This window comes from Sorex araneus, chromosome 2 (assembly GCF_027595985.1).
Source record: "Sorex araneus isolate mSorAra2 chromosome 2, mSorAra2.pri, whole genome shotgun sequence".
NCBI classification, from domain to species: domain Eukaryota; kingdom Metazoa; phylum Chordata; class Mammalia; order Eulipotyphla; family Soricidae; genus Sorex; species Sorex araneus.
Genome location: NC_073303.1, coordinates 288,338,178 through 288,364,413, shown reverse-complemented (window position 1 = coordinate 288,364,413; position 26,236 = coordinate 288,338,178). Strand labels below are relative to the sequence as shown.

Here is a 26,236-nt window from a genome sequence, read left to right as displayed (position 1 = left end):
AACCCAGGTCAGTCACGTGCAAGGCAAGCATCCTACTCATTGTACCTATTCCGGTCCCTCTGCCCACAACTTTTCAAGTGTGCGATCAGTCATTTATAATTTTTTGTGTATACTCAACTATTATCTATTCTGAGGTTTTATATATCCTCTTCACATAGACCATTCATTTATGTCATGAGTCTTTTTCTAACCTGACGAATTTCCTCGCATTATTTAAGAATATTTCCTTGATCCTTCAAAAGATATTCTGTTTCTATGCTTTTACAATGTCACTGATAGAAAATTTATTAAAGACTCCTTTTCCTGCTTGGCTTTTCCACAATGACATTCTAGAAAATGAGGTAACTACATTCTAAAACAATCTTGCCAGTAATTCAGAGTATGGTAGCTGGCATCATATGAGAAAGTTCATCATGTACCTCATGTGTATAGAAATAAAGGTAAATTATTTTAAGTAATGACAAATGAGGATCTAACAACAAAAAGAAGCATGTGAAATGAAGCCAGAAGATAAACACAGGATGATATCGCTTGTATGCACTATTTAGAATAATCAGATGAGTAAAAACATAATTTAAAGTGGGAATTCCTAGATCCCCCTTGACCACAGAGTATTGGAAGAGAAGAAAAAAAAATAATCTTGTGATGGGAAAGAGAAAGGAGGAGAGAGGTTAGAAGCAACGAGGAGCAAGGATCAAGGGGATTCAGGTACATCAGTGGTGTTAGGAATGATAGAGCTAAATCTGAACCAAAGGGAAAACAACACTGGAATCATGAAACCCAAACTTCAGAACCCAACTAAAAAGATGCCTTTCAAGATGGCAGGCTCTGGGTGGAACCTGGAAACATTGGTAGAGGAAAGTTGACACTGGTGGTGGAATTGATACTGAACAGTCTAACACCCAACTATGATTTGCATCTCGCTGATGATTAGTGATGCAGAAGTATTTTTTCATGTGCCTTTTGGTCATTTCTTTAAGGAAGTTTCTGTTCATTTCTTCTCTCTGTTTTTTGATGGGATTGATGTTATTTTTTCTTGTAAAGTTCTGCCATTACTTTATATATCTTCTATATTAACCCCTTATCAGATGGGAATTGGGTGAATAGTTTTTCCAATTCCATGGGATGTCTTTGTATCTTGGTCACTGTTTCTTTTGAGGGGCAGAAACTTCTTAGTTTAATGTAGTCACATTTATTAATAATCATTGCTTTCACTTGCTTGGCCAGCAGTGTTTGATCTTTGAAGATGCCTTGAGCTTCAATGTCATGGAGTGTTTGACTGTGTTTTCTTCCATGTACCTTATGAATTCAGGCCTGATATTGAGGTTTTTAATCCATGTGATTTGACTTTAGTGCATGGCGATGTGCCACAGAGACTGGCACGTATCCACATAAACAAGAACAACCAGTGCTGGCATGGATGTGGGGAGAAAGGGACCCTCATTCATTGCTGGTGGTAATGCTGACTGTTCCAGTCCTTTTGGAAAACAATATAAGTATTCCTCAAAAAATTAGAAATGGAGTTCTCATTTAATCCAGCAGTACCAGTTCTGGAATATACCCTGGGGATCAAAAAACACACAGCAGAAACAGCATCTTCACCTCTATATTCATTTTAGCACCATTCATAATAACCAGAATCTGAAAACAACCTGAGTGCCTGAGAATGGATAGATGGATAAAGAAACTATGGTATATCTACACAATGGAGTACTATACAGCTGTTAGGAAAGATGAGGTCATGAAATTTTCCTGTAAATACACAGATTGGGAGAGTATCATGCTAAGTGAAATGAGTCAGGAGGAGAGTGAGAGATATAGAATGACTGCATTTATTTGTGTTATGCTAAAAGTTAAATTTAAATTTTCATTTTTGTTTTCTGGCTCTGCTTTTTAACTTGTTTAGACAAAAATTATAAAGCTAATGATTTGGATAACTGGAGAACTGATCTACACATCAATACAATTGCATTAGTGGCTTGGGTGAGGGAGGTGGGGGGAAGAAGGGAGGGTGCAGAGATACTTGGAAGAGGGAAGAGCATACACTAAAATAATTATTAATAAACCACAGAATTTTAATATATATAGAATATCTATCTGTATATGTACATATTTAAAAACTAGCTTCTGTAAGACTTAATGAGAGAAATTTGGTGTTTTCAGTCTGTAGAACTTTGTGTTGAATGTGATAGTATAGGGTGTAACTATGTGTATTAGAAAAAAATGCTCTGGTAATAGATGTGATTGATTTAATGAAAAATAGGACTCATAACGTTGCCAAAAAAAACCCCACTAGTTCATTTGTGTAACTTGTAAACTGTTTTCTACAGGCCTCTAAGATTTTGAAAATTGTCTTCTTGTTTTCTGTATCCAATATGCTTTAATTTTAACGTTCACTATCTTAAGTACAGAAACTATAACCATTGTTTCTCTTTTTTAAAGGTTTGTAGAAACTCCAGCCCATTTCTCTTGGAAAGAAAGTTATTACCGATCCACCATGTCCCAGAGCACACAGACAAGTGAATTCCTTAGTCCAGAGGTTTTCCAACATATTTGGGATTTCTTGGAACAGTAAGTATCAAGGAAGCCAAAAGTTGTAATATAAGTGAGAAATTGTGAGTGCTCAAAATATTGTGTATTGCGAACTCTTTCTAGAAACAGTAAAAAATAATGAACATTTGTTGAGAAAATTAGTTCTCGCAATAATATATCTGAGTTTAAAATTCAGAGGTGATTCTTTCCATTTCTAACACCAAAATATTTATTATTATTAATCATTCTAAGTGGCATAATTTTGGAGGTTCAGAAGGGCTCTTCTGCCCAATCAAAAATAACTTTTCCAGGGACTCCATGGTATTCATATCCTATGCCTTTGACTTAATGACTTTTATCTCTGCAATGTGAATACCTCCTGAGACAGCAAAACATTAAATTTTGTTGCCATTTGTGCCTTACTAGGAGAATGAGTTTCATTTTCTTTGTAAATTCCCATGTTTGGATAAGTGAGTAAGTTAATGGAAGGAAAAATATATTAGAGTACCAGGGATCCTAAGGAATAGTGTGTAAAATATTCTTTCTCTGGTATCCATCCTATCCTGTGTTTAACTTAATAATTCTTTAATGTGACAGGGATCATAATTCCCAGTTTTAAAATAGGATGTGTATTTTAACTGCCTAAGATTATCCATCAGATAATTGGTTGAGTCAAGAATCCAACCTTAGGTGTCTGACTGCAGTCAACGTTTAAGAAATAGAGTGCTCATTGTTACCAATTTAATATGTCTGTATTTTGTCCATTTCATTGAATAACAGTTTTCTTTTTACTTTGTGGTAGGCCCATACGTTCCGTTCAGCCCATTGACTTGAACTTTGTGGATGAACCATCTGAAAATGGTACTACAAACAAGATTGAGATTAGCATGGATTGTATCCGCATGCAAGACTCGGACCTGAGTGACCCCATGTGGGTGAGTGGTCTGAGTTTCCCCGTTAATCTGTGAGCCGTGCTATCAACATCTTTTTCAAATCTGTCTTTTTCAAGGCATGTGAAAAAAAAAGCAAGTGGCTGTGAATGTGCAAGTCACTGCAGAGAGGAAATGTGGCTTGCAGAGGGATGTGACGCTTATGGATTCTAGGTCTGCCTCAGCTTTCCTTGGCACTTGTTCCACTGCCTTAAAGAGATTTGAGATAACTACTTATCTGTTTTTAGAATTAAGTCAATTTGGATGTTAGCCAATTTTCTGAGGGACCACTCCTGATGATAGTTGGACAATTGGGCCATCAATTCCATGCTAGGGCCAAAAGATTCAATGTTGTTCTGGTCTTGCATTGCTGAGGGCAATGTGGTCTCAGTGGAATCCAGGTAACTTCAGGACTATCCCTGTAGCTGCTCTGGAGATTATGTGGTGCCAGAGACTGACTGAACCTGAATTAGAAGCTTTGATAAGCATGCATCCCCATTCTTGTGATATTTACTCAGTTTGATTTAGTTGTTTTATTTTTAATTAAAATTTATTAACATTGAGGGGGCTGGAGCAATAGCACAGCAGGTAGGACATTTGCCTTGCACACGGCCGACCCAGGTTCGATTGCCAGCATCCCATATGGTCCCCTGAGCACCACCAGGAGTGATTCCTGTGTGCAGAGCCAGGAGTAACCCCTGTGCATCGCCGGGTGTGACCCGAAAAGCAAAAAAAAATATTATTAACATTGAGGTAACATTCTAAAATGAAGTTAATGACTAGTTTTTTGTCTTTGTTTCTGGTTTGGGGGCCACTCTGGCAATGCTCAGTACTTGTGGCTCTGTGTCCAGGGGCCACTCCTCTACATTCTCAGGGTATCATATCCACATATGATAGAATATAGAATTTATGTCTATATTTATGTCTATAATCCAGTCTTCTATCCCAGGATAGAAGAAGTTCTGGCTACAAGACAAAAACACCTTAACCCCTGTACTATCTGCTCTGGGCCCAGTGTTAATGCTTTATCTGAATTGTTGCTCCTGTCTTTTCTATTAGAGAGGACAGTACAAGACCAAGCCTTTTACAATTAATACAAGCAGTTTTATAATCAGAGTCTATAGCTGAATGTTAGCAAAACACTTTTCATAAAATTATCTATCTCATGGATTCCTGGAACTATCCTTCTTTTCTAAAGGGTGAAATAAATTCTCTATTGACATACTTATTTAAGTATCTGATAATATAAGAAGAGAAAAGTGGCTCACTTACCTAAAATAGACATTTTGCTTAAACCACTCATTCCCCTGTGACCTTCAGCCTCAGTTTCACATCTATAAAATAATTCAAACTTCCATGGGGCACATATCTTCTAAACAAGATAAAGAATGTAATAGAATATAAAATACACTTTCCTAAGATGCTTCCAGATTTACATCTGTTTTTGTGTTGTTAACCATCTGTGCTCTCCATGGTGCTAGATTATTTATTTATTGCTTTTGGATCACTCCCAGCTGTGCTTAGGGCTTACTCCTGGCTCTGTGCTCAGGGCTCTCTCCTGGTAAGCCTCAAGAAACCGTGTGGAGTGCCTGATTTCAAATCTATGTTGGCAGCACCCAAGGCAAGTGCCTTAGCCACTCTATGATATCTCCTGTCACTAGGAACACAAGGATTATTTATTAATAGCAAACCAATTAATACAATGAACATCAACAAAATGAAAGATAAATATTACATAATCATATAACATATATAGGAAAATCAGTTAACGATTACATTATGGAAAAAATTAACAAAAAGAGACTGAAAAGAATATACACTAATATTAGTAAGACAGTATATGTCAAACTAACAATAATATCCTATTCAGATAATAACTGAAAATTTTACTTTACAATCAGGAATATGGCAAGGATGACCATTTTCAACACCTTTATTTAAACTACTATTGAAAGTTCTAACAAGAGCAATTAGACAAAGGAAAGATAATAAAATATTATCAAAATTCAAATTGTAGAAGTAAAATTGTCATTGTTAGCTTATGACATTAGAAAATATGTGGAAAGGGGCTGGAGCGATAGCACAGCGGGTAGGGCATTTGCCTGGCACTCGGCTGACCCAGGTTCTAATCCTAGCATCCCATAAGGTCCCCTGAGCACCGCCAGGGGTAATTCCTGAGTGAAGAGCCAGGAGTAACCCCTGTGCATCATCGCCGGGTGTGACCCAAAAACAAAACAAGACAAATATATATGTGGAAAGTTCTGAAGGAACCACTAAGATATTTTGAAATAATTAATACAATCAATCTGATGACTACAAAATCAATATATTAAAATCCATTGAATTTTATATTAAAGAAATATATACAGCAGAAATAGAATTTAAGAAATCAGTCACATTTTATATTGTATCAAACCAATGAAATACCTTAGAAATATGTTTAAAAGTTCAAAGACCTTTGATCACTGAGATATGTCATATTAAAAGTAAAACTAATAAAGACACACTAGACACACTAATAGAAGTTTATATCATTCTATTGGATTGGAAGAATTAACAAAGTTAAAGTAATGATGTAATTTAAACAACATGCGAATTCAATGTATCACCTATTCTAATTTTAGCAGTACTCTTTTCAGAATTAGATAAAAGTTCCTTAAATTCATATCGTATTCCTAAAAGGCCCTGAATATTCATAGAAAATACAGAACAAATAAGAACAGAAGTAGAGATATCATCTGTATGACTTCAAAACTATATTGAGAAACTAAAGAACATAGAATTGAATAAAAATGGTATGTAGATAGCTATAATTTACCCATCTTTTAAATCTATTTAAATATACACAACTAATGTGTGACAAACAGTATATAAAGAAGAAAATGAAGCCATTTCAGTATCACTGGGAAAACTGGACAGCCACATGAAATTTTTTTTAAAAATCACCACTTCACACCATGTACAAACTTAATTCAAAATAGATTAAAGACTTGAATTTATGATCAGGAACCATAAAACATACTGATATTATGATTTTCATATTGGTTTCAGCAATGTCTTGTGGACTACAATGCCAAGGAAAATTCTATATTCCACTATTATTAAATGGCAAAAAAACCCCAAATTCTCCAGCAGTGAATTTAAAAGTTTATGCAAAACCAAAGAAACAATCAAAACATAAAATTACTTACTTAATTGGAGAAGGTATTCATAACTCATTGTCTTAGTAGGGGTTAATATAACAAGTGTTTGAAGAACTTATGCAATACAGGATGAATGAGAAAAAACTGATTTTAAAAATGGGCTAAAATTCTGATAATATGCTTTCCAAAGATGATATGGAAAAAGTTAATATGAAAAGAATAAAATTGCCATGATTGATTATTAGAGATATGCAAATTAAAACATCAGATATGCCTGTTAATATAGCTAATATACAAATTAACAGTTTTGGCAAAAACTTAGAGAAAGAAAATGAACCTTCATATACCACTGGAAAAATTTTAATTCATACAGATACTATAGAAAATTGTTTGAAGATGTCTCAAAAACCTAAGGAAAGAAGAAATGTCATCTGCTCCAGGAAATATAGTCATGAGAATTTATCTGAAGAATAGAAAGAAGAAAAGAAACACTAGTTAGCAAAGAAATAAGGACTCCTTGTATTCATTGAAACAATATTTCCAGTATCCAAGTTTTAGAAACAAATGTGCTCAGTGATGGATGACTAGATGAAGATCTGAATTATATACACAATTGAATATTACTCCACTACTCTAAAAAATGCAATTTTGCATTTACAACAGCATGAGGTTCGCGCCATGGGCTTTTAAGAATATATCCTAACGTTTGCACTTCTATGTTCATTGCAGCACTATTCACAGTAGTCAAAATCTGGAAGCAACCCAAGTATTCAAGAATAGATGACTGGATAAAGAAACTATGGTATATATACACAATGGAATACTACTCGGCTAAAAGAAAAGATGAAATCATGCAAATGTCTGCTATGTGGATGGATCTGGAGAGTATCATGCTGAGTAAAGGTAGTCAGAAGGAAAAGGGCAAATGCAGAATTATCTCTTTCATATGTGGGATATAAAGAAACATAGTAAGAGAATAACAATTGCCCAAAGGCTACAGAACCTGAGAACTGGTCTACAGAAGTGAACTGTACCTGGTGAAGGGCATGAAGGGAAAACTGGTCTGCAGAGAAACTGTAGAATGTTGTATGCATGAAACCCAAAGTGAAATAAATCAGAGAAAGACAAATACCAAATTATTTCACTCATGTGAAAGATAAAGAAATCAAGCAAACATGAAAATAATCAAACTGCAGGAATAAAATGTTGGTTACACGAGGGGAAGGATAAAGACAAATTGATTGAGTGTGGTCAGTGTATTGAAGAAATGGCAGCTGTACTTTTCTTGGTGAACATAGCATAACATGTCTTGAATTTTAAAGCATTAAATTCTACCTGACCTAACCTATTAAATTTAACCTAACCAAAGTATCACAAATCAATGTTACTTTTAAAAGATCATTGTCACTGTCACTGTCATCCCATTGCTCATCAATTTGCTCGATCGGGTACCAGTAACATCTCCATTGTAGGACTTGTTGTTACTGTTTTTGGCAAATCGAATACGCCATGGGTAGCTTGCCAGGCTGTGCTGTGTGGGCGAGATACTCTAGGTAGCTTGCCGGGCTCCCCAAGTCAGGTGGAGGAATCGAACCCAGGTCGGCCGCATGCAAGGCAAACACCCTAACCGCTTTTAAAAGATACATAATTAAAAGGGCATATTTCAGTACTGGAGAGATAGTACAAGGGTAAAGCACTAGCCTTACAGACCCTGGTTTGATCTCTAGTACTACAAATGGCCACAGTACCACCAGGAGTGATCTCTGAGCACTAATTCAAGAGCATAGCCTGAGCACTGATCCTTGAGCATAGTTGAATGCAGCCCTAGACATATTACCCCCTCCAAAAACAGATTGTTTGATTTTAAAAAATTTGGTGCAAAAATTTACTTAAAAAACAAAATAATTCATTACTCCCCCAACAAAATCGCTTTTGGGGGAAGTGGGGTCTGAATGATACCAAATCATTTTTGTTGAAGAAATGAAACAAATGGAGCTCTTGAAACTATATTTGGTATGTCTTGCCTTTTTTTACTGGAATTTTAACTATCCTCTTTTGGATATGAGCTGTAGTTTATGATATTGAGACAAGATGAAGTGGGAAAAGGGAAAAGAAAACAGACAAAAATAGAAATCTGTTACTTTGTACATACAAAGATATTTTGCCAATAAAGTGATAAGGGAATTATATAATACAGAATTGATGCCTTCTATTTCAATATGTCACATCTTTTAGTTATCTTTAAATTAGTGTAAGGAAACTGGCAGATAAATCCAATAATATGTTCATTTAAAGTCTTTATGTGTATTGTAGTTGAGCATAAATGTAGCGCAATTCTGATTTTATAGTGACTTAGAAGTCAGGATATCTCCAATTTATTAATTTGTTCACTTCTTAAGTTAATGCATAGAACCTATGTAGGAAAACTGATCTCTCCATCTTTTTCCCAAGGATATCCCAACTCATCAAAGTAAGTAAAGTTTATAACATTTTAGTTGAGTCAAGAATATTCTTTCAGGGGCTGGAGCGATAGCACAGCGGGTAGGGCGTTTGCCTTGCATGCGGCCAACCCGGGTTCGAATCCCAGCATCCCATATGGTCCCCTGAGCACCGCCAGGGGTGATTCCTGAGTGCATGAGCCAGGAGTGACCCCTGTGCCCTGTGCATCACCGGGTGTGACCCAAAAAAAGCAAAAAAAAAAAAATTCTTTCACAGTTCCTATTATCTTATCATATACTGAAGCATTTTTTTGTGTGGGTGTGAAATTCTGCTATGTATATGTATAGCACTGTCGTCCCATTGTTCATTGACTTGCTCGAGCAGGCACCAGTAATGTCTCCATTGTGAGACTTGTTACTGTTTTGGGCATATCAAATATGCCATGGGTAGCTTGCCAGGCTCTGCCATGTGGGCAGGATACTCTTGGTAGCTTGCCGGGCTTTCCAAGAGGGAGGGAAGAATCGAACCTGGGTAGGCCACATGCAAGGCAAACGCCCTACCCACTGTGCTATATATATATAGTTAATCTTTTAATTAGGAAGTTTCTCCATAAGAACATAGCAATTTTTCACTAGTTAAGTCCTACCAACCATCAACACCCAGTTTGTCATAATTCTTCCTGTAACATTTTTGCTTCAGTATTCTAAACTAGAAGACCTCCCTATATATCAATGGAGGTATATTTGTAGTCATGATACTTTTAAACAGTATTACCGTTGTTGATTTCTCTGTCTATAAAGGGTCCAGGACAAAGAATGAGCTCCCTCATATGCAAGGTAAAACGTTGGGGAACAACAAATGTCAAAAGTCATTGTAACTGCATGGTGTGGGGTAGGGAAGGCTAGTCTGGGAAGAAAACCTTAGATAATTGCTCAGGAAAGTGGTCAACTTAGAGAAATACAGAGGACAGGATGACAAAAGGAAGAAAAATTATAGGCATACTTATACATATCATGTGATATGCGTGATCAGCAGAGTATTGTAAAGCACGGGGCTTAAAAGATAAATAAGGGGCTGGAGCGATAGCACAGTGGATAGGGCGTTTTTGCCTTGCACGCAGCCGACCCAGGTTTGATCCCCGGCATCCCATATGGTCCCCCAAGCACCGCCAGGGGTAATTCCTGAGTGTAAAGCCAGGAGTAACCCCTGAGCATCACTGGGTGTGACCCCCCCCAAAAAAAAGCAAAAAAAAAGATAAATAAATAAATAAGCAAACAAACAAACAAATAAATAAATAAATAAAATGAAAGAAAAGGTGCCTTCCATAGAGGCAGGCAGGGGAGAGGAAGAACAGGAGGAAAATCTGAGGACATTCTTGGAGAGAAGTGGACACTCATGAATGGATTGCTAAAACTTTGTAAGGCTGGAACTCAACCATGAGTAAATTTGGAACTTTGTAATTAACTGATTCAATTTAAAAAAATTGAAAATATGTAAATGGATTTGATCCCAAGAGGGGGAACACAAACAAATAGAGGGGCAGGAACTCTTAATTTGCAATTTTCGGAATTTGTTAAACACTGACTAGATCCCCGGGAATTTTTGAAATCATGATAATGAGGCCTGATGATACTTTAAAAAGTAAAATAGGTAAATAAATAAATCTTTCAAACAGTTCTATTTAAAACAAATGTTTTCAGTGACTGAAATGCTGTTCAACATGGTAGTCCCAAGCCATATGCTTCTTAGGGGCATTTGAAATGTGATAATGGAGGAACTCAATTTCATTTAATGTTAAGTTTTAGCTAATTTAAATGTAAATGGTCACATATGACAAATTTAGGGTAGCATTTGGATTTCACAAAGCCAGGTATTATTCAAACAGAGGTTTGAATAAACTTAAACTTCCATGGCAACAAAGCTTACTGTCATGTTTTTCTCTTATTTTCCTTTTAATTTTAATGTGCTAGTATGAAATGATGTGTGTTTCTAAAAACCTTGCCCTAAATTTTTATTTCAGTTGTTTGATGACTGTGGGAGAACGGTCACAAATCTGGTTGTGCTGCTTGCACATATATCCACTATGTATTGCACTCATTGAATGCGGTGCCCGATTTCCACTGTGGTGCTCACAGATGTGATCTGACTCTTGGACATAGTACTTGCACATCTTTAGTTGTGATTGCTCACCAGAGATCATGGATTTTAGCTGCAGTGCTTATCACATGTATAGATATTTATCACATGTATGGATATATCCTGGAGGTCTTCACTTTGTGCTGATGCTGGGGACCTCAGCAGCAAAGACTTGAGGATCATGCTTTGCTCACCTGAGTGTTAGCAGGCATTGAATTAATGGCCTCATGCTAGCAAGTCCAGGAACATGAAGAGCATCAAGCCCTTTGTCCAGATGCAATTGAGCTACACTAGTGTGAGACAGGGACAAAAGGAGACATTACTGGTGCCCGCTTGAGCAAATCGATGAGCAGTGGGACGACAGGTAATACAGAACGCCTGGCCACCCACCTACGAGATGGTTGGACTTCTTTGTCAAGACCCTGAACAAACGGCTTGATGCTCTTTGTGTTCCTGGAGCAAGCAGATGCCATTGAACTACACTATCACGCAACAGGGATAAATGGAGACGTTACTGGTGCCCACTTGAACAAAACAATGAGCAACGGGATGACAGTGATACAGTGATACAGTGATGCTAACAAGTCAGGGTCTTTGAACCCTGAACATCCCCCCAAACTCATCATTATTTTTTAGTTCCATTGTTTTCTCTATTTGGCTTGAAAGTACCCAGATTTGCCATCTAAATTTTAAAACTTCATTCAGATAAACTCTTGGTATTTTCACAAATAACTAAAGAAGCTATGGTGGAAACCAGTAGAATATATAAAGAAGGTGTTTATTATACAATAATGTTAGACTAGAGTAAAGATAACTAAGGGGGGAAATACCAGAAAATACAGAGATATAATTGCTCTCATGGTTATTTTTTTAGCTAGAAATGCATTGACTGATGATTTTTAGATTATTATAATTTAAAAAATTATAATGTTTAAGAGGATTATCTTTTTGCGTTTAAATTTTCGGAGGATCATTTCTCAAGATAGATAAAATGACACTGATTCTTTGAATAGATTTTTAGTAATCCTCAAAAGGGAAGTGACATTTAAAACTGAGCTTTCAACTTGAAATCCTCCAAATTTTCTTATTGTTTAAATTACCAATTTTTGAAACTATATTTCTCTTACACCTCTATATTTGATGATAGTGACAAAGTCTAATAAAGTCTTCTATATTTGACAATATTAGAAACACATCTATCACACTTGTAAGGTATAAATAATCCTTATTTTATAAATTAACAGATCAAAAGAAAGGAGATTAAATAAATTTCCAAAGATGACATTATACTCAGCATCAAGCAAAATATTCTACCCAAAACACTGAAGTTTTTTTTTCTTTTCTTTTCTCATTCTTCTTCAAAGGTATTGTGATTGAAAGGGATCTGAAGTCTGTATTTACTTTTCCAAAGAACTGTAATATGCCTCAAGAGGGAAACATCCACTCTTTCCTAATAGCAGGGGGTTTTCACACTGAGCCTGAAACTATTTGCCAGATAAAAATGACAGTAATAAGGAATCAGGAATAAGACCAAAACTAATAAAATTTTCAATGAGTAGGGGATTGATAAGATTCAGCGGTGGGGGGAATACAAGCAAGAAAACTGGAGGTCTGCCAGTATGAGAAATAGAATGGGTCACTGGGGAACAGTTGCATTGAAAGAAATATGTAGAGTGAAATAAACTTAAATAAACTTGCCTTGTACCCCTCTCAAACAACTGAAACTCTGGTAATAAACTATAGAGAGACGCTGATAGTTTCCTTGTCTTAGATTCATTTCTTCATTTTTAAAGATGACCTTGTGTGATGACCACATTCATGTGGTTAGACAACAGTTTCACTCCTCAGAAGTGGGAAGACAAAATGGTGAGCTTGCTTGGGATGTTACAGAGTTAGGAAGCCTTGAATCCTTGATCTTCCAAACTGACAAAAGATGCAGCTGTTATAAGGTTCTTTTCTTCCACGATTTGATATCCTTTCCTCTCTTATCTGTAGGTTATAACTAAATAATTCTAAAGCTCGTCACATAAATTACTTTTACCTTCAGCATATGAAAAATATTTTGGAACTCAGCCAAGCATTCTTTCACAGCATAAAAATATGAATTTGTGGACATGAAAAAACATGTCAGATTATTAAGAGCAGCAATCTTAAAGCTTTTGTCACATAGTTATTGATTTTTTGGATACACCCTTTAACAACTAATCATAAAATGAAATCATTATTTTTTTTGACTACTAACAAAAGGAATCTGAATTTCCAGGGATGGGTATGTCTTCATTAGAACACTGATGTCATTAACAAATGAATTACCATGAATGAGCAAATGAAAGTAAAAGGGGTTTCTCAACTACTTTTATAATTTATGTTCCTAAGATACTTACTGATTCTTGACTCTGCTGTCTATTATATTACCTTTTATTTTAGCTTTTCACTATGCATAACATGGGCTGGAGCGATAGCACAGCAGTAGGGTGTTCACCTCTCACGCGGCTGACCCGTGTTCTACTCCTCCGCCCCTCTCAGAGAGCCCGGCAAGCTACCAAGAGTATTGCGCCCGCACAGCAGAGCCTGGCAAGCTACCTGTGGCATATTGGATATGCCAAAGACAGTAACAATAAGTCTCACAATGAGAGATGTTACTGGTGCCCGCTCGAACAAATTGATGAGCAACGGGATGATAGTGACTATGCATAACATAAAACTATATAAATTTGTTTTGAATTATTTATAAACTAAGCATCTCAGCTTTGTCTACAAAAGGTATATGATAATATTAACAAAGAAACTGTCATATTATAAAAACTATTTAGCTCTTCTTTTTTGATTTCTTTATACCCTTCTGGGGGGGCAGGGGGAGGGTGGTTGAGCTATACCTGTCAGTACTCAGGGATCACTCCTGGTGGTAGTCAGCCACCAGGTATAGTGTTCGCACCTTAGCTGCTGAACTCTCTCTTCTGCCTTGCACTTAATAGTTTAAATATATTTTTCCCATTTCACCCTAAAAGATTAATAGATAAATTGTTTATGGTTTCAATTTCCATATAAGCCAACCTGGCAAACTGGCACTAAACAATGATGCAATGATGCTTCCAATAGAACTATTTTGTCTACTTCCAAATTTTAAGTTGTACTTCACAAGAAGGTTTATTTTAAGGGGCTGGAGAGAAAAGAGCATGTACAACACCTGTCTTGCTCATGACTGATCTGGGTTCCATCCCAGCACCCCTTATGTACCCCTGAGCACCTCCGGCAGTGATCCATGAACATAGAGCCAGAAGAAAGCCTTGAGTAAAGCTCGGTGTGGTCCTAAAATAAAACTAATAAAGAAGGTTATTTTAAGATTTAGGAACTTGTCTTCTATATATATCTAAGTGGAATGTCTGTGTATCTTTTAAACAAGTATTGCCTAATATCTATACATGCAATGCATGGAACATTCGTAAGACTTTTACTATGTAAAATTTATAAGTTATCAATTTAATTTTTAGTTTTATTTTGAAATGTTTTATTTCTTTATTGAAATAGTTGTTTTATACTTTCAGGATAGTTATAGCAATCCCTCCACCATTATCCCACTTTCCTATTCAATCTCCCACCTATTCTTAAGTTCCTTAGTTCCCATTAATCATGTATGAGGATTTATTTTCATTTTTTAAAAACTTCCTTTGCTCTTTAATAATAAAAAATTGAAGTTGAAACAATCATTTTATCATCTCTCTGGTTAGCAAGATTCAAATGATTGAAAATATCTAGTGAGTTAGGAAACAGTCCATCTTTTCACTTTTTTTTTTTTGGTTTTTGGGTCACACCCGGCGATGCACAGGGGTTACTCCTGGCTCTTCACTCAGGAATTACCCCTGGCGGTGCTCAGGGGACCATATGGGATGCTGGGATTAGAACCTGGGTCGGCCTCGTGCAAGGCAAAGGCCCTACCCGCTGTGCTATCGCTCCAGCCCCATCATCTTTTCACTTATTGTCGGAGTATAAATTCCAACAATATATTTTGGAGTGAAATATGTCTATTCTCTCTTATTTAATTTTAAAGTTTCTCTTTGACATATGTACAGCTACTAGAAACGAATTCGGATATATAAATACATGCATATTGACATGAATACATTTAAATAGAAACAAAAGTTTTAAAATGATATACATTGCAGTTAAATGATAATAGTTTAAAATTATGTGTACCATAAAAATACATAAAGTTGCTATTAGGGGCTGTAGAGAGAGTACAATAGGGAGGGCACTTACCTTGCTCATGGGCTTGAATTTCTGGCACCCCATAATGCCCTTCAGCAGTCTCCTAAGCAGTGCCAGGTGCTCCCTGAGCCAAGAGTAAGAACCAGGAGTAAGCTTTGAGCGTCATCCCTGCGTATTCCCCCAAAACAAAGCAAACCAGAACAAGGAGTAAATTGCCCTTGGGCCAGAGCTGCTGTGCATCAGTAGGATGATTGGCTTGTGCAGAGTCGACCTGATTTGATCCCTGGCACAGTCCCTGAGTCCTGCCAAGTGTGTCCCCACACCCTCCCCAACCAAATAAGCAGCTGTTTAAAGCAAAATGAGAGTTAGCTTCGCCATTGTAAGATGATACTTGAATTATTATATTTGGTTATTTTTCTATTGCCAATCATATGATTTATGATTCTTTTCTTGTTTATGATTCTAATTATGATATCTGATTTGATGCTTTGTGTAAGACATCTTTATACTCTGGAAAATATTTTGTAGAATTGATGCAAAAATTTAGTGTTTGATAGAATTTACTAGTGAAATCATATAGGCCTAAGAATTAATTTAGGGGGTATCTTTAGTAATAAATGTACAGAGATGGCTTATTTAGGGTACATTCTTATAAATTGTCATTTTGAGGAATTGGCGCTTTTACAGAATATTTATTCCCCTAACCCTGAAATGGTATTATCTTTCATTTCTGGTTTTGGTAACTTGCAAATTTTTTTCTCAGTCTCACTGGACATATATCAATTTTGTTGGTCTTTATAAAACTCAGTTGAACAATTTTGTTTTATTGTTTTTTTTCTTATTTTTCTGTTTTCAGCTTCCATACAAATGCTTTGTTATTGATTGTATTTTTTATTTGGGGATTATTTTTAGCTTTTCATTTTCAAGTTTCTTATATTGGAAGTTAGCGTGATTATTGAATTGAGCTTTTCTCTTAATTTGTGCTTACATTTATGTGTTTTCCATAAATATGGATGTAGCTATGCTATATAAGATGGTTTTTTTTTCTTTTTGTTTTTTTTGAGGGAAAGGGAAGGGCATAAACAGTGATGCACAAAGGCTACTCCTTACTCTGTTCAAGGGTCACTTCTGGTGGTGTATAGATAATGATACGGTTCTGGGATTTGATTTTTTTTTTGGGGGGGGTCACACCCAGCGATGCTCAGGGGTTACTCCTGGCTTTGCACTCAGGAATTGCTCCTGGCAGTGCTTGGGGGACCATATGGGATGTCAGGGATCGAACCCGGGTTGGCCGCATGCAAGGCAAATGCCCTACCTGCTGTGCTATCGCTCCGGCCCCGGTTCTGGGATTTGAAATACATTCAGGAACATGCAACGCAAGCATCTTAACCACTGTACTAGCTCTCTGACCCTGTCCCATACATTTTTGTTATTGTCAGTTTTGTAGGGGCCACGAAGACACTAGATAATGCAACCAGGGTTAATCTCAGTGAAGTTCAGGTAACCACATGAGAATTTTTTTTAATTTTAATTTATTTATTTTTAATTAGAGAATCACCGTGAGGGTACAGTTACAGATTTATACACCTTTGTGCTTATACTTCCCTCATACAAAGTTCGGGAACCCATCCCTTCACCAGTGCCCATTTTCCACCACCCGTAAACCCAGCGTCCCTCCCACCCTCCCCAATCCCATCTCCCCCCCACCCCACCCTGCCACTGTGGCAGGGCATTCCCTTCTGTTCTCTCTCTCTATTTAGCTTCTACGGCCCGCAATAAAGGTGTTGAGTGGCCGCTGTGCTCAGTCTCTAGCCCTCATTCAGCCCGCAACTCCCTTCCCCCACATGGCCTTCGACTACAATATAGTTGGTGATCGCTTCTCTGAGTTGCCCTTTCCCCAGAACGTGAGGCCAGCCTCGAAGCCATGGAGTCAACCTCCTGGTACTTATTTCTACAGTTCTTGGGTGTTAGTCTCCTGCTCTGTTATTCTATATTCCACACATGAGTGCAATCTTTCTATGTCTGTCTCTCTCTTTCTGACTCATTTCACTCAGCATGAAACTTTTCATGCCCATCCACTTAACTACAAAATTCTTGACCTCCTTTTTTCTAACAGCTGCATAGTATTCCATTGTATAGATGTACCAAAGTTTCCTCAACCAGTCATAATCAGAATTGAGTCCCAAGTATCACAATGTATAGGCCAAAACACAAAATAAAGAAATTAACAAATAACATTTACATACATCAATATGAGGTATATGTCAATAATTATTTTGTGGGTACTTTAAAAAGCATGTATTTGCTTTGTTGGGTGCAGTGATGCACTGATGCATTAAAGTAGATTGGTTAATAGCTGTAATTCTTCTATCTTCTTGCTTGTTTCCATTCTATTCTGTTATGAGTTTGCCTATAGTATAGCGGGTAGGACATTTGCCTTGTACTTCGCTGACTCAGGTTTAATCCTCAGCATCCCATCGGATTCCTCCAAGAACCACCAGGAGTGATTCCTGAGTGCAGAGCCGGAAATAACCCCTGAGCATCACCGAGTATGACCCAAAAAGAAAAAAAAAATATCTATCAGTGTTTGCTTCATGTGTATTGAAACTCTATTGTTAAGATCATCATATTTAAATCATGGTGAATTGGCCGTTCTATTATATTATTTCTCTGTATCACTCATATTTTATCATATTCTATTTTTCTCTAAAGATCACCTTGTGTTTATATTAATACAGCCTAATCTGTCTTTGGTAAATTTTCCATGCTAATACTTTTTATAATTTTACTATGATATAGTATTTATCATTTCATCTGAAATCAGTTTTAACATAGGATCATTTGTATTGATTCGGGAAATCTATGTCTTTTAGTGTATTTACATCATGGACCTTTTATTTTTCTTCTCTTTTTTTCAAAATTTGAAGCACGGTGATGATTGGCAATCCTGTCCATGATAGGGTTTGGTGCATACAAGATTCCAACAATACAACACCCTTCTCCAGAGTGTCCTCTTCCCTCTACTGTGGTCTCAGGGTCCCCGTCCACCCACCTCCACCCCCCTAGACACCCCACCCTTGGTAAGCTCAGTCCTGTAAACAAGTTCTCAGGTTCTGTTGTCTCTGATAGTTCGTTATTCTCATAGTATGTTTCCTTACAGCCCTTATGTAAGAGATCATTCTGTATCTGACCCTCTCCTGGCTGACCTCACTGAGCATATTCCTCCAGTTGCATCAACATAGTAGCAAATGGCATAATTTCATTTTTCTTATAGCAGAGGAGTATTCTGTATATATACCACAATTTCTGTAACTGGTATTTCTATAAATATATGTGCCATAAATTCTGTAATAATTTTGTAATAATTTTGAGGCACTTGAATTGCTTCCAGTTCTTGCCTATCATAGTGCTGCAATGAACACAGCACATAAGTATTTCAAAATATTATTTGAGGGACATTGAAATAGATGCTGAGAATTGGAATTGCTGGGTAATATAGAATTTTAATTCTTAGTTGTTTCAGATATGTCTATAGTATTTTCCAAAAGCATTGACTCAGGCAATATTCTCACAAAACAGTGAATGAAGGTTACTTTTTTCCTCACATACACCTCAATACTGGTTGTACTTGTTCCTTTTTATATTTGTCAGTTTTGCTAGTGTGAGATGGTGTCTCATTGTTATTTTGATTTGCATTTCCCTGATGATAAACAAAGAGTATATTTCATATACCTATCGGTCATCTGAAGTCTTCTGTAAGCAAGTTCTTATTAATCTTTTCTTATCAATTTTTTATATTTGCTAATACCCAACTTTAACTGTGATACTATATGCAGTTACATAGATGTGCAGTGAATATCTTCCATTTTTTTTCTGCTTTCCTTTCACTTATCTTTAGGGATGGGAAAGTTGGACCATTCCCTGTGGTGTTTACTCCATCCTTTGTGCTCAGGGTTGCTCCCGGTGATACTCAGAGGACCATGCTCTGTGAGGAATCAAACTTCAACATCCTGCATGCAAAGAATCTACTCAACCTGTTGAACTACTCTTTTTTCTTTTTGGGTCACACCTAGCAATGCACAGGTGTTACTCCTGGCTCTGCACTCAGGAATTACTCCTGGCGGTCCTCAGAGGACCACATACGATGCCGGGAATCGAACCTGGGTCCACTGCGTGCAAGGCAAACGCCCTCCCCGCTGTGCTATTGCTCCAGCCCCGTTGAACTACTTTTTCAGTCCACACACTTATATTTTTAAAGACAGTTGTGCATAAATTATTTTCTTGTGCCAGATATTTAGATGTATAGTAATATACATATAATAATGGTGGTGTCTAGACTAGTCAAATAGTCTAGACTAGTCAAATAGTCTAGACACCAACATTATTGAAACACTGTCAAATTTATTTTATAATATTTTGTATTTTAATTTACACTTCCAAAAAGAGTGCAAATTGTCTATAACTTAAAACCAATTTTGATTGTACAACCCTCTTAAATTTTTCATCACTTTAGTTAGCTAAATTAGTTGTTTAGTTATTCCTGCATGAAGATTAAATAGTCCCACTGAGGAGGTGTGGAGAGAGGCATGGGGTCTGAGTTATGTGTGCTGGGCCACACAGAGTCCAAGGCCAAAGGGAAGAACTCAATGCAGAAATTAGATTCCAATGTTAACTGGAAGAATCTATTGCAGAATGCTCAAGAGTGCCCCAGGTAAAGTGCTCTCTCAGGCAGACTTGCTTGGGGCCAATCCAAAGCAGTACAGCAGAACCTAGTACAAGTGGGTTTGGCAATGGGCTCCAACCAAGCGGGTGTCCCTCCCAAAGTAAAAGGTAAAGTCCATTGGTGTGGCCATCTGTGACTGACAGGGCTTGTGCAGTAGCCCTCTGTGCTCGGCAACCTGCACACTGAAGCCAACTCTCCCAAGGGAGGAGAAGCACTGCCATGGAAGCTTGTCAACACTGGCTGCTATGTGATGGACTAAGCAAGAACTACAGGATTGCCTGGCGCTAGAATGACTATCAAGACACCCCAAAACAGATCCAGTAAAAGATCAGTGTCTGAACGCTTTCTCCCTGGACTGGACTGATGAAAAGCCTTTCGGAAGTGTCTGCAGTGGACTTGGAGGTGGAGTGAAGTGCTGTGCCTCGCCCCCCGCTGCAGCCTGTGCCGTCACCCAAGGAGCTGCAGAAGCCAGTGTTTGCAGCCAGGAGGTGATGTGACTGCAGACCGGGTTGGCCAGACATTTCAGAACAGAGATGACACACACAGCCTCGCCCTTCTCAGAGGAGTGGACTGTCTCTGGGAGGCCCCAAGTGTGGGAAGGCGACAGCTGCTGTCACCGTAGTAGCTGGTTGGTTTGAAGACTGGGTAAAATAAAATAAGGCAATTAAAAGAATTTTTTAAAAATCCTTCTTGCTCTCACTTTGATTATATTCTGTAGGAAAGATAATAGGTTTGATTAAAGATGAGTGAGATTGGGGCCGGAGAGATAGCACAGCAGGTAAGGCATTTGTCTTGCACGCGACCAACCCAGGTTCGATTCCCAGCATCCCATATGGTCCCCTGAGCACCTCCAGGGGTGATTCCTGAGTGCAGAGCCAGGAGTAAGACCTGTGCATCTCCAGGTGTGGCCCAAAAAGCAAAAAAAAAAAGATGACTGAGATATGTTTGAGAATGTGAGTCTCAGCGAGATGGACAGGTCTCATTGGTATGAAACTATATGGAAGGAGATGGAAAAGCAGAATAAAGTATATTTTCAGAGTAAATCCCAGGATTTGCCATGAACACAACATATTCTCTTTTCCTATCCAACGCTTCTTAATCCTTTTTTAAAATATTTCCCTGGTATCTCAGCTAATATTGTTAAAACTAATCAGTCATACCTTGGCCCAACTAGGTTTTTTTAAATGCATTATTACTATGAATACAAAGGGAATAAGCAAACATTCCAGGTAGTGAAAACCTCCTAAATTTTGGAAGGTGGCTTTGTCCCTAATGTTGCTTATGAGATGTCTCAGTAATCACTGGGTTTAGACTGAGTTCAGGTGTCTCCAGAAGAGAGACTTTTTCTACCCTCTTCTTTGTACAGTGTAACCAATAGGAAGACATCACTTTGTTCAAGAGTGCCAAGCCAGGGACTTTACCCTTAAACACAAGTATGCATTTCAAACCTTGAACAAACAGTCTGCTTAATAAAATAAGGGAAAGGGTGCTCTCTGCCCTCCCTCAACTCCCCCCCACCCCCCACCGCCTCTTCTCTAAAAATTCACAAACATCATTTGACAGGTGACAGCTCCTCCCTTACAAAAAGGGCTGTTTGCTTTTTGCTTTGGTGTTTGGGTAAACTGCAGCGTGCACTGGCAGAGAATTTATTGCCTGGGGGAAGGTGTTTGCAGTCACTCTGTTTAATCTGAAAAGAAACCCTTTTCCTTCTATCCCCTCCCTCTGTTTTTGAGGAGAGAGAGTTGGAAATGATAGCCCCAGGGGAATAGTTCCCCTAACACCTGTCTTTGGTGTAACCTCAGCAATGTTACTTAAGACACTGTGCTCAGTGTGTATGCATTCAGAATGACAAAGTTGAAGAGGGCAGATAAACAGAAAGGGATTTCAGCAGAAACACAGAAGCTGGTTCTGACCTTGCATCCTCTTAAAAACTGATCAGGTTGAAATCATAGAGGCTGACTTAAAGGGAGTCTCCTTTGTTTGAAGTAATACACATGCTATTATCACCCATCATTCCTTTCAGCAACCAGTTTAATATCGTTTTAATCGGCAAAACTTGAAATATTCTAGAATATGGTTTTCTATAGCTCTAGACAATCTAGTTATTCTTCAGCCTTCCTTTATCAGACAGAAAAAAAGAAACTAACCTTCGAGTTGATTGTTGTTGATTTCTCTAACATTTGTAGTAGCGTGAGTGGGAGAATCATTTGTAAATATAACTTTCTGAGTTTATAAAGCTATTGCTCTGCTCCTATTAGAGGTAGCTGAACTCATTTGCTCTCAGGAGGAAAATGGTTTTCTGCATTTGAATTTTGCTCTATTTGAATAAAGTTTGTTATATTCTAGTATGTTTCTTAGCTCACTTTCACATACACAAATGAAGAGTGATGCTATAAGAGACAAACCACTGAAAAGCTGATTTTGGGAACTGAGAAAATATGCAAAGCAGTTACCACAATGCCTTGCATGTGGTCACATCTCAGTAGTGATAGTAGTTTTCTCTTGTTCTTTAAAGCATGATAAATCTGGAACTAGAAAATTAACAGTGTATTTGCGTGGATTTTTATGTTCAAAATAAGTTAATGATATTTGAAGATATTCTAGCATGATGCTCTAAAATTTAACTAGACCACACATTGCCGTTTCAACTATATATACTTGAGTTGTTGTCAAGCCAAAGTAATAGTTGAAACACACTTCTTCTAAAAGTCAAAGTACTCTTATGCCTGTTAAATTGTCATAGGACTTGGAGAAAACATTTTAACTTAAATATTGTTTTAGTTATTTGGATACTATTCAGTAATCTTATCGTAATGACACACTGTCTTTTCTAGTCTAGTAATTAAGGAATGAGCTTTGGTATTGTACAAACTCATATAACCAGATTTAAATATTTTAAATCTAAGAGTAATAATGAAACCAGAGCTGCATAGACTCCTAGACAATATAATCTGTTGGTTTTCAAACTGTGATCTCAGAGCCAAAAACATATGCAAGGCGAGCAAACAAAGTAAAATAGGTTGTTAATAATTGCATGTTCTTGGGTTCCACTCCAGAGCTAGAGAATCAAAAGCTAGAAGAGGAGGGCCACAGGAATATTTTAATACGCTCTCTGGATGATTCTGATGTTTGAGAACCACTGGTGCAATCCAGTTATTTAACATATTAATGTTTTTATAGAAGTGGGGAGTGCCTTGCCCCCAGGGAACACAGCGCTAATGATAGAGAAGAAACTTGCATCCAGTCTCTACTTTCAAACAGACATTGTTAGCTGTGACTCATCTTAAAACATGTCGATTGGTTTACTGGGTTCTTCCATATAGAAAATAAAAAAGGAGAAAATAATAATTTAGGGGTCATTAATATATGTATTATGTAGTCGGCTACAGGTATCTTTATCAGTAAGATGTCATTAAATGCGTTCTCATACCAGGATTTCTTTCACTGGAGGGATGGTTCATATAATCTTGTCTCTGGAAAAAGAAAATGTCAAGCTTGCTTTTTGTGTTTACAATTCTATAAGTATTTGCTGATTATTATATTCAAGATAGTTTGTAGGGATACCAAATTTAAGGGGAAAAAGCTGAATTTATTAATGTTGATAACTGAGTTGCATGAAGTCAATGATAGTGTTGTAAATATTTCCAGGAAAACATTTGTTGCTTAGGTTTTTGTTTTGTTTTATTTTGTTTTAGTTTTTTGCTTTATGGGTCACACTCTGCAATGCTCAGGGGTTACTCATGGCTCATGTACTCAGGAGTTACTCCTGATGGTGCTCAGGGGACCATATGGGATTCTGGGAGTCAAACCCAGTTTTACCACATGCAAGGCAAATGCCTTACCCTCTGTGCTATTGCTCCAGCCCCTTGTTGCTTAGTTATTGACCTACAAATGGAGAGATTAGTAAGCGGGACTTTTCATTGTAAAATAGCTGAGTTCAGTCATCAGATGTGTTGGTAATAGTAACTAATGAGCTGCATAACTTTAGGGACAGTAGTATTTAAAGTTCTCTTAGGTATTAAACAAATCAGTGGTGTTACACCAGTAAACACTTAATGCTTCCTATACTTGAAACAATCTGAGTAATTAATAAATAAAAAGAGGGTACCACTGGCTTTCGGGGACTGCAAAATTTATTATGAGAATGGCATAACATTTGCCAGAAGAGGGTAAACTTCACTAGTAATTGTGATCATCATTTCTATTTGAATATTCAGCAAGTGTTTTAACCAAATGTATCAACATTTGATATCAAACAAGTATATCAGCCAAGCACAGAGAAAACCCTTCTGACCTAAATGTAGACATTGATTTGATCAGAAGTCAATTTGGTTTGTCCAATAGTCTAGATGATGAGAAATTAGCAGAAAATTGAGTATCAGCTCAAGATTGTTAATATAGTTGAACCTAGTGGGTTTGCTGAACTGAACAAGGTATGGGTAACTCTAGCATGAGTGGTTAGAAACAGAAAGGTGTGTCATGCGTAGAAACTCATACTGAGTTTCTTGCTGTCAGGAAAAGTGGGTATTTGAGAATTATGAGTAAATTTTCTGTGGACTTCATTTTTAAACCAAAGATACGGCTCAATTTTTACCCCCCATTATTTAGAATATACTGTCAGTTCTTAAAGTAAGAAGAGAAATAAAATGATTCTATTAATGTTGCAAAATAAAGGAAAAAGGGAAACACCCCACTAACTAGATTACAAGAACCATCCTGAAGAAACACTGAAATGAAGACAGAATGCTGATAAATAATGCTAAACTTTGATTCGACTAGTAATTTTCAATATAAGTCTTTATCAGGTAACATGTGTATACACTTATGTGTGTGTGTCTGTGATGCTTTAGTTTATGGACTATGAGCCATATTTTGTTCAATTAGATTATAGAGTGATGTGTGCTTAATTCTGGTCTCCTTGTATATGTATTCATGTGTGTGTGTGTGTGTGTGTGTGTGTGTGTGTGTGTGTGTGACTCCTCAGTGGTGCTTGGTGATTCTTGGACCATTCCCACCAATACTCTTCCTGTCTGTGTATCCTCTAATGGAATACACAGGAAATGGTGTGATGGTGTGAGTGCCCAGAAGGCTACTCCCACCACTGCTCAGAAGGCCACATAATAACATGGGCCCAAATTGTCACCCTCAGGCAGGGTAGGAATGTGCTCACCCTATTAGAGTTAATCTTTTGGGGAAAAAAAATCATCTGTAGATTAAACACACTCACCATTTTTACCTTACTTTATTCCTTTATAACCTTACCCAGAAGCTGAGAACTCTTAATAGATCTTATTCAAGTGACATTTACCATGCCCTCTTGAAGAGGTAGAAAGGAAATAGGTATTTTATCACTTCAACTGTGTATACCTCTGTGACATAGGATAATACATTAGAAATAAATTTAGAAAGAATATTCGTATGGTTTGTTTTGAAATTAAGTTCACTTCATTCCAGTAGATTTTGTTACCTGTTATATTTTATTTATTTATTTTTCTTTTTGTGGGGTCCACCCGGCGATGCACAGGGGTTACTCCTGGCTTATGCACTCAGGAATTACTCCTGGTGATGCTCAGGGGATCATATGGAATGCTGGGAATCGAACCAGGTTGGCCATGTGCAAGGCAAACACCACTCCAGCCCCACCTGTTATATTGTAAAACAGAACTAGATGGTCCTATCCAATGTCACTTACAAAAGCAATATCTTTAAGATGTCTCCACCAAGTATAAAGTGCATTTTCTGCATGATGAAATATGTTAGATTCAGTTATTTTGACTGTCCTTGATAAAGGAAATCAGCACAAACTAGATTTGAATTAAGTAGATTCTGTCAGTTTTCCATTTAAACAAGGGTTTTTATTTGCCTCTTAGCAGTAGCCTAGAAAAAGGGACAGCTTAAAACCTCTCGGGGAGAGAGAGAGAGAGAGAGAGAGAGAGAGAGAGAGAGAGAGAGAGAGAGAGAGAGAGAGAGAGGAAAAACAATTGGGGAAGGTTTTAGTTTGGGACATTACATATTTACTTCAAATATTATCTACTGCGTTTTGAGAGATGTTCAAACTTTAGTAGCAGTGATGTTTAATGAAGAACAAAAAAACCCAACTCTGGTCTGGGAGTGAAAAAAAAAAGCTT

General features: G+C 37.3%; 1 protein-coding gene across 4 annotated transcripts in view; it reads left to right on the top strand.

Moving 5' to 3' along the window:
• The window catches only part of TP63 (tumor protein p63), a 250,116-nt gene that overhangs the window by 90,973 nt on the left and 132,907 nt on the right, over positions 1-26,236 (top strand). For all 4 annotated transcript variants that reach the window (XM_004603014.3, XM_004603010.3, XM_012936195.2 and 1 more), the window contains exons 2-3: positions 2,443-2,571; positions 3,335-3,467. In XM_004603014.3, coding sequence (XP_004603071.2) covers positions 2,443-2,571; positions 3,335-3,467 — 262 coding nt within the window. The remainder of the gene's footprint in view (positions 1-2,442; positions 2,572-3,334; positions 3,468-26,236) is intronic.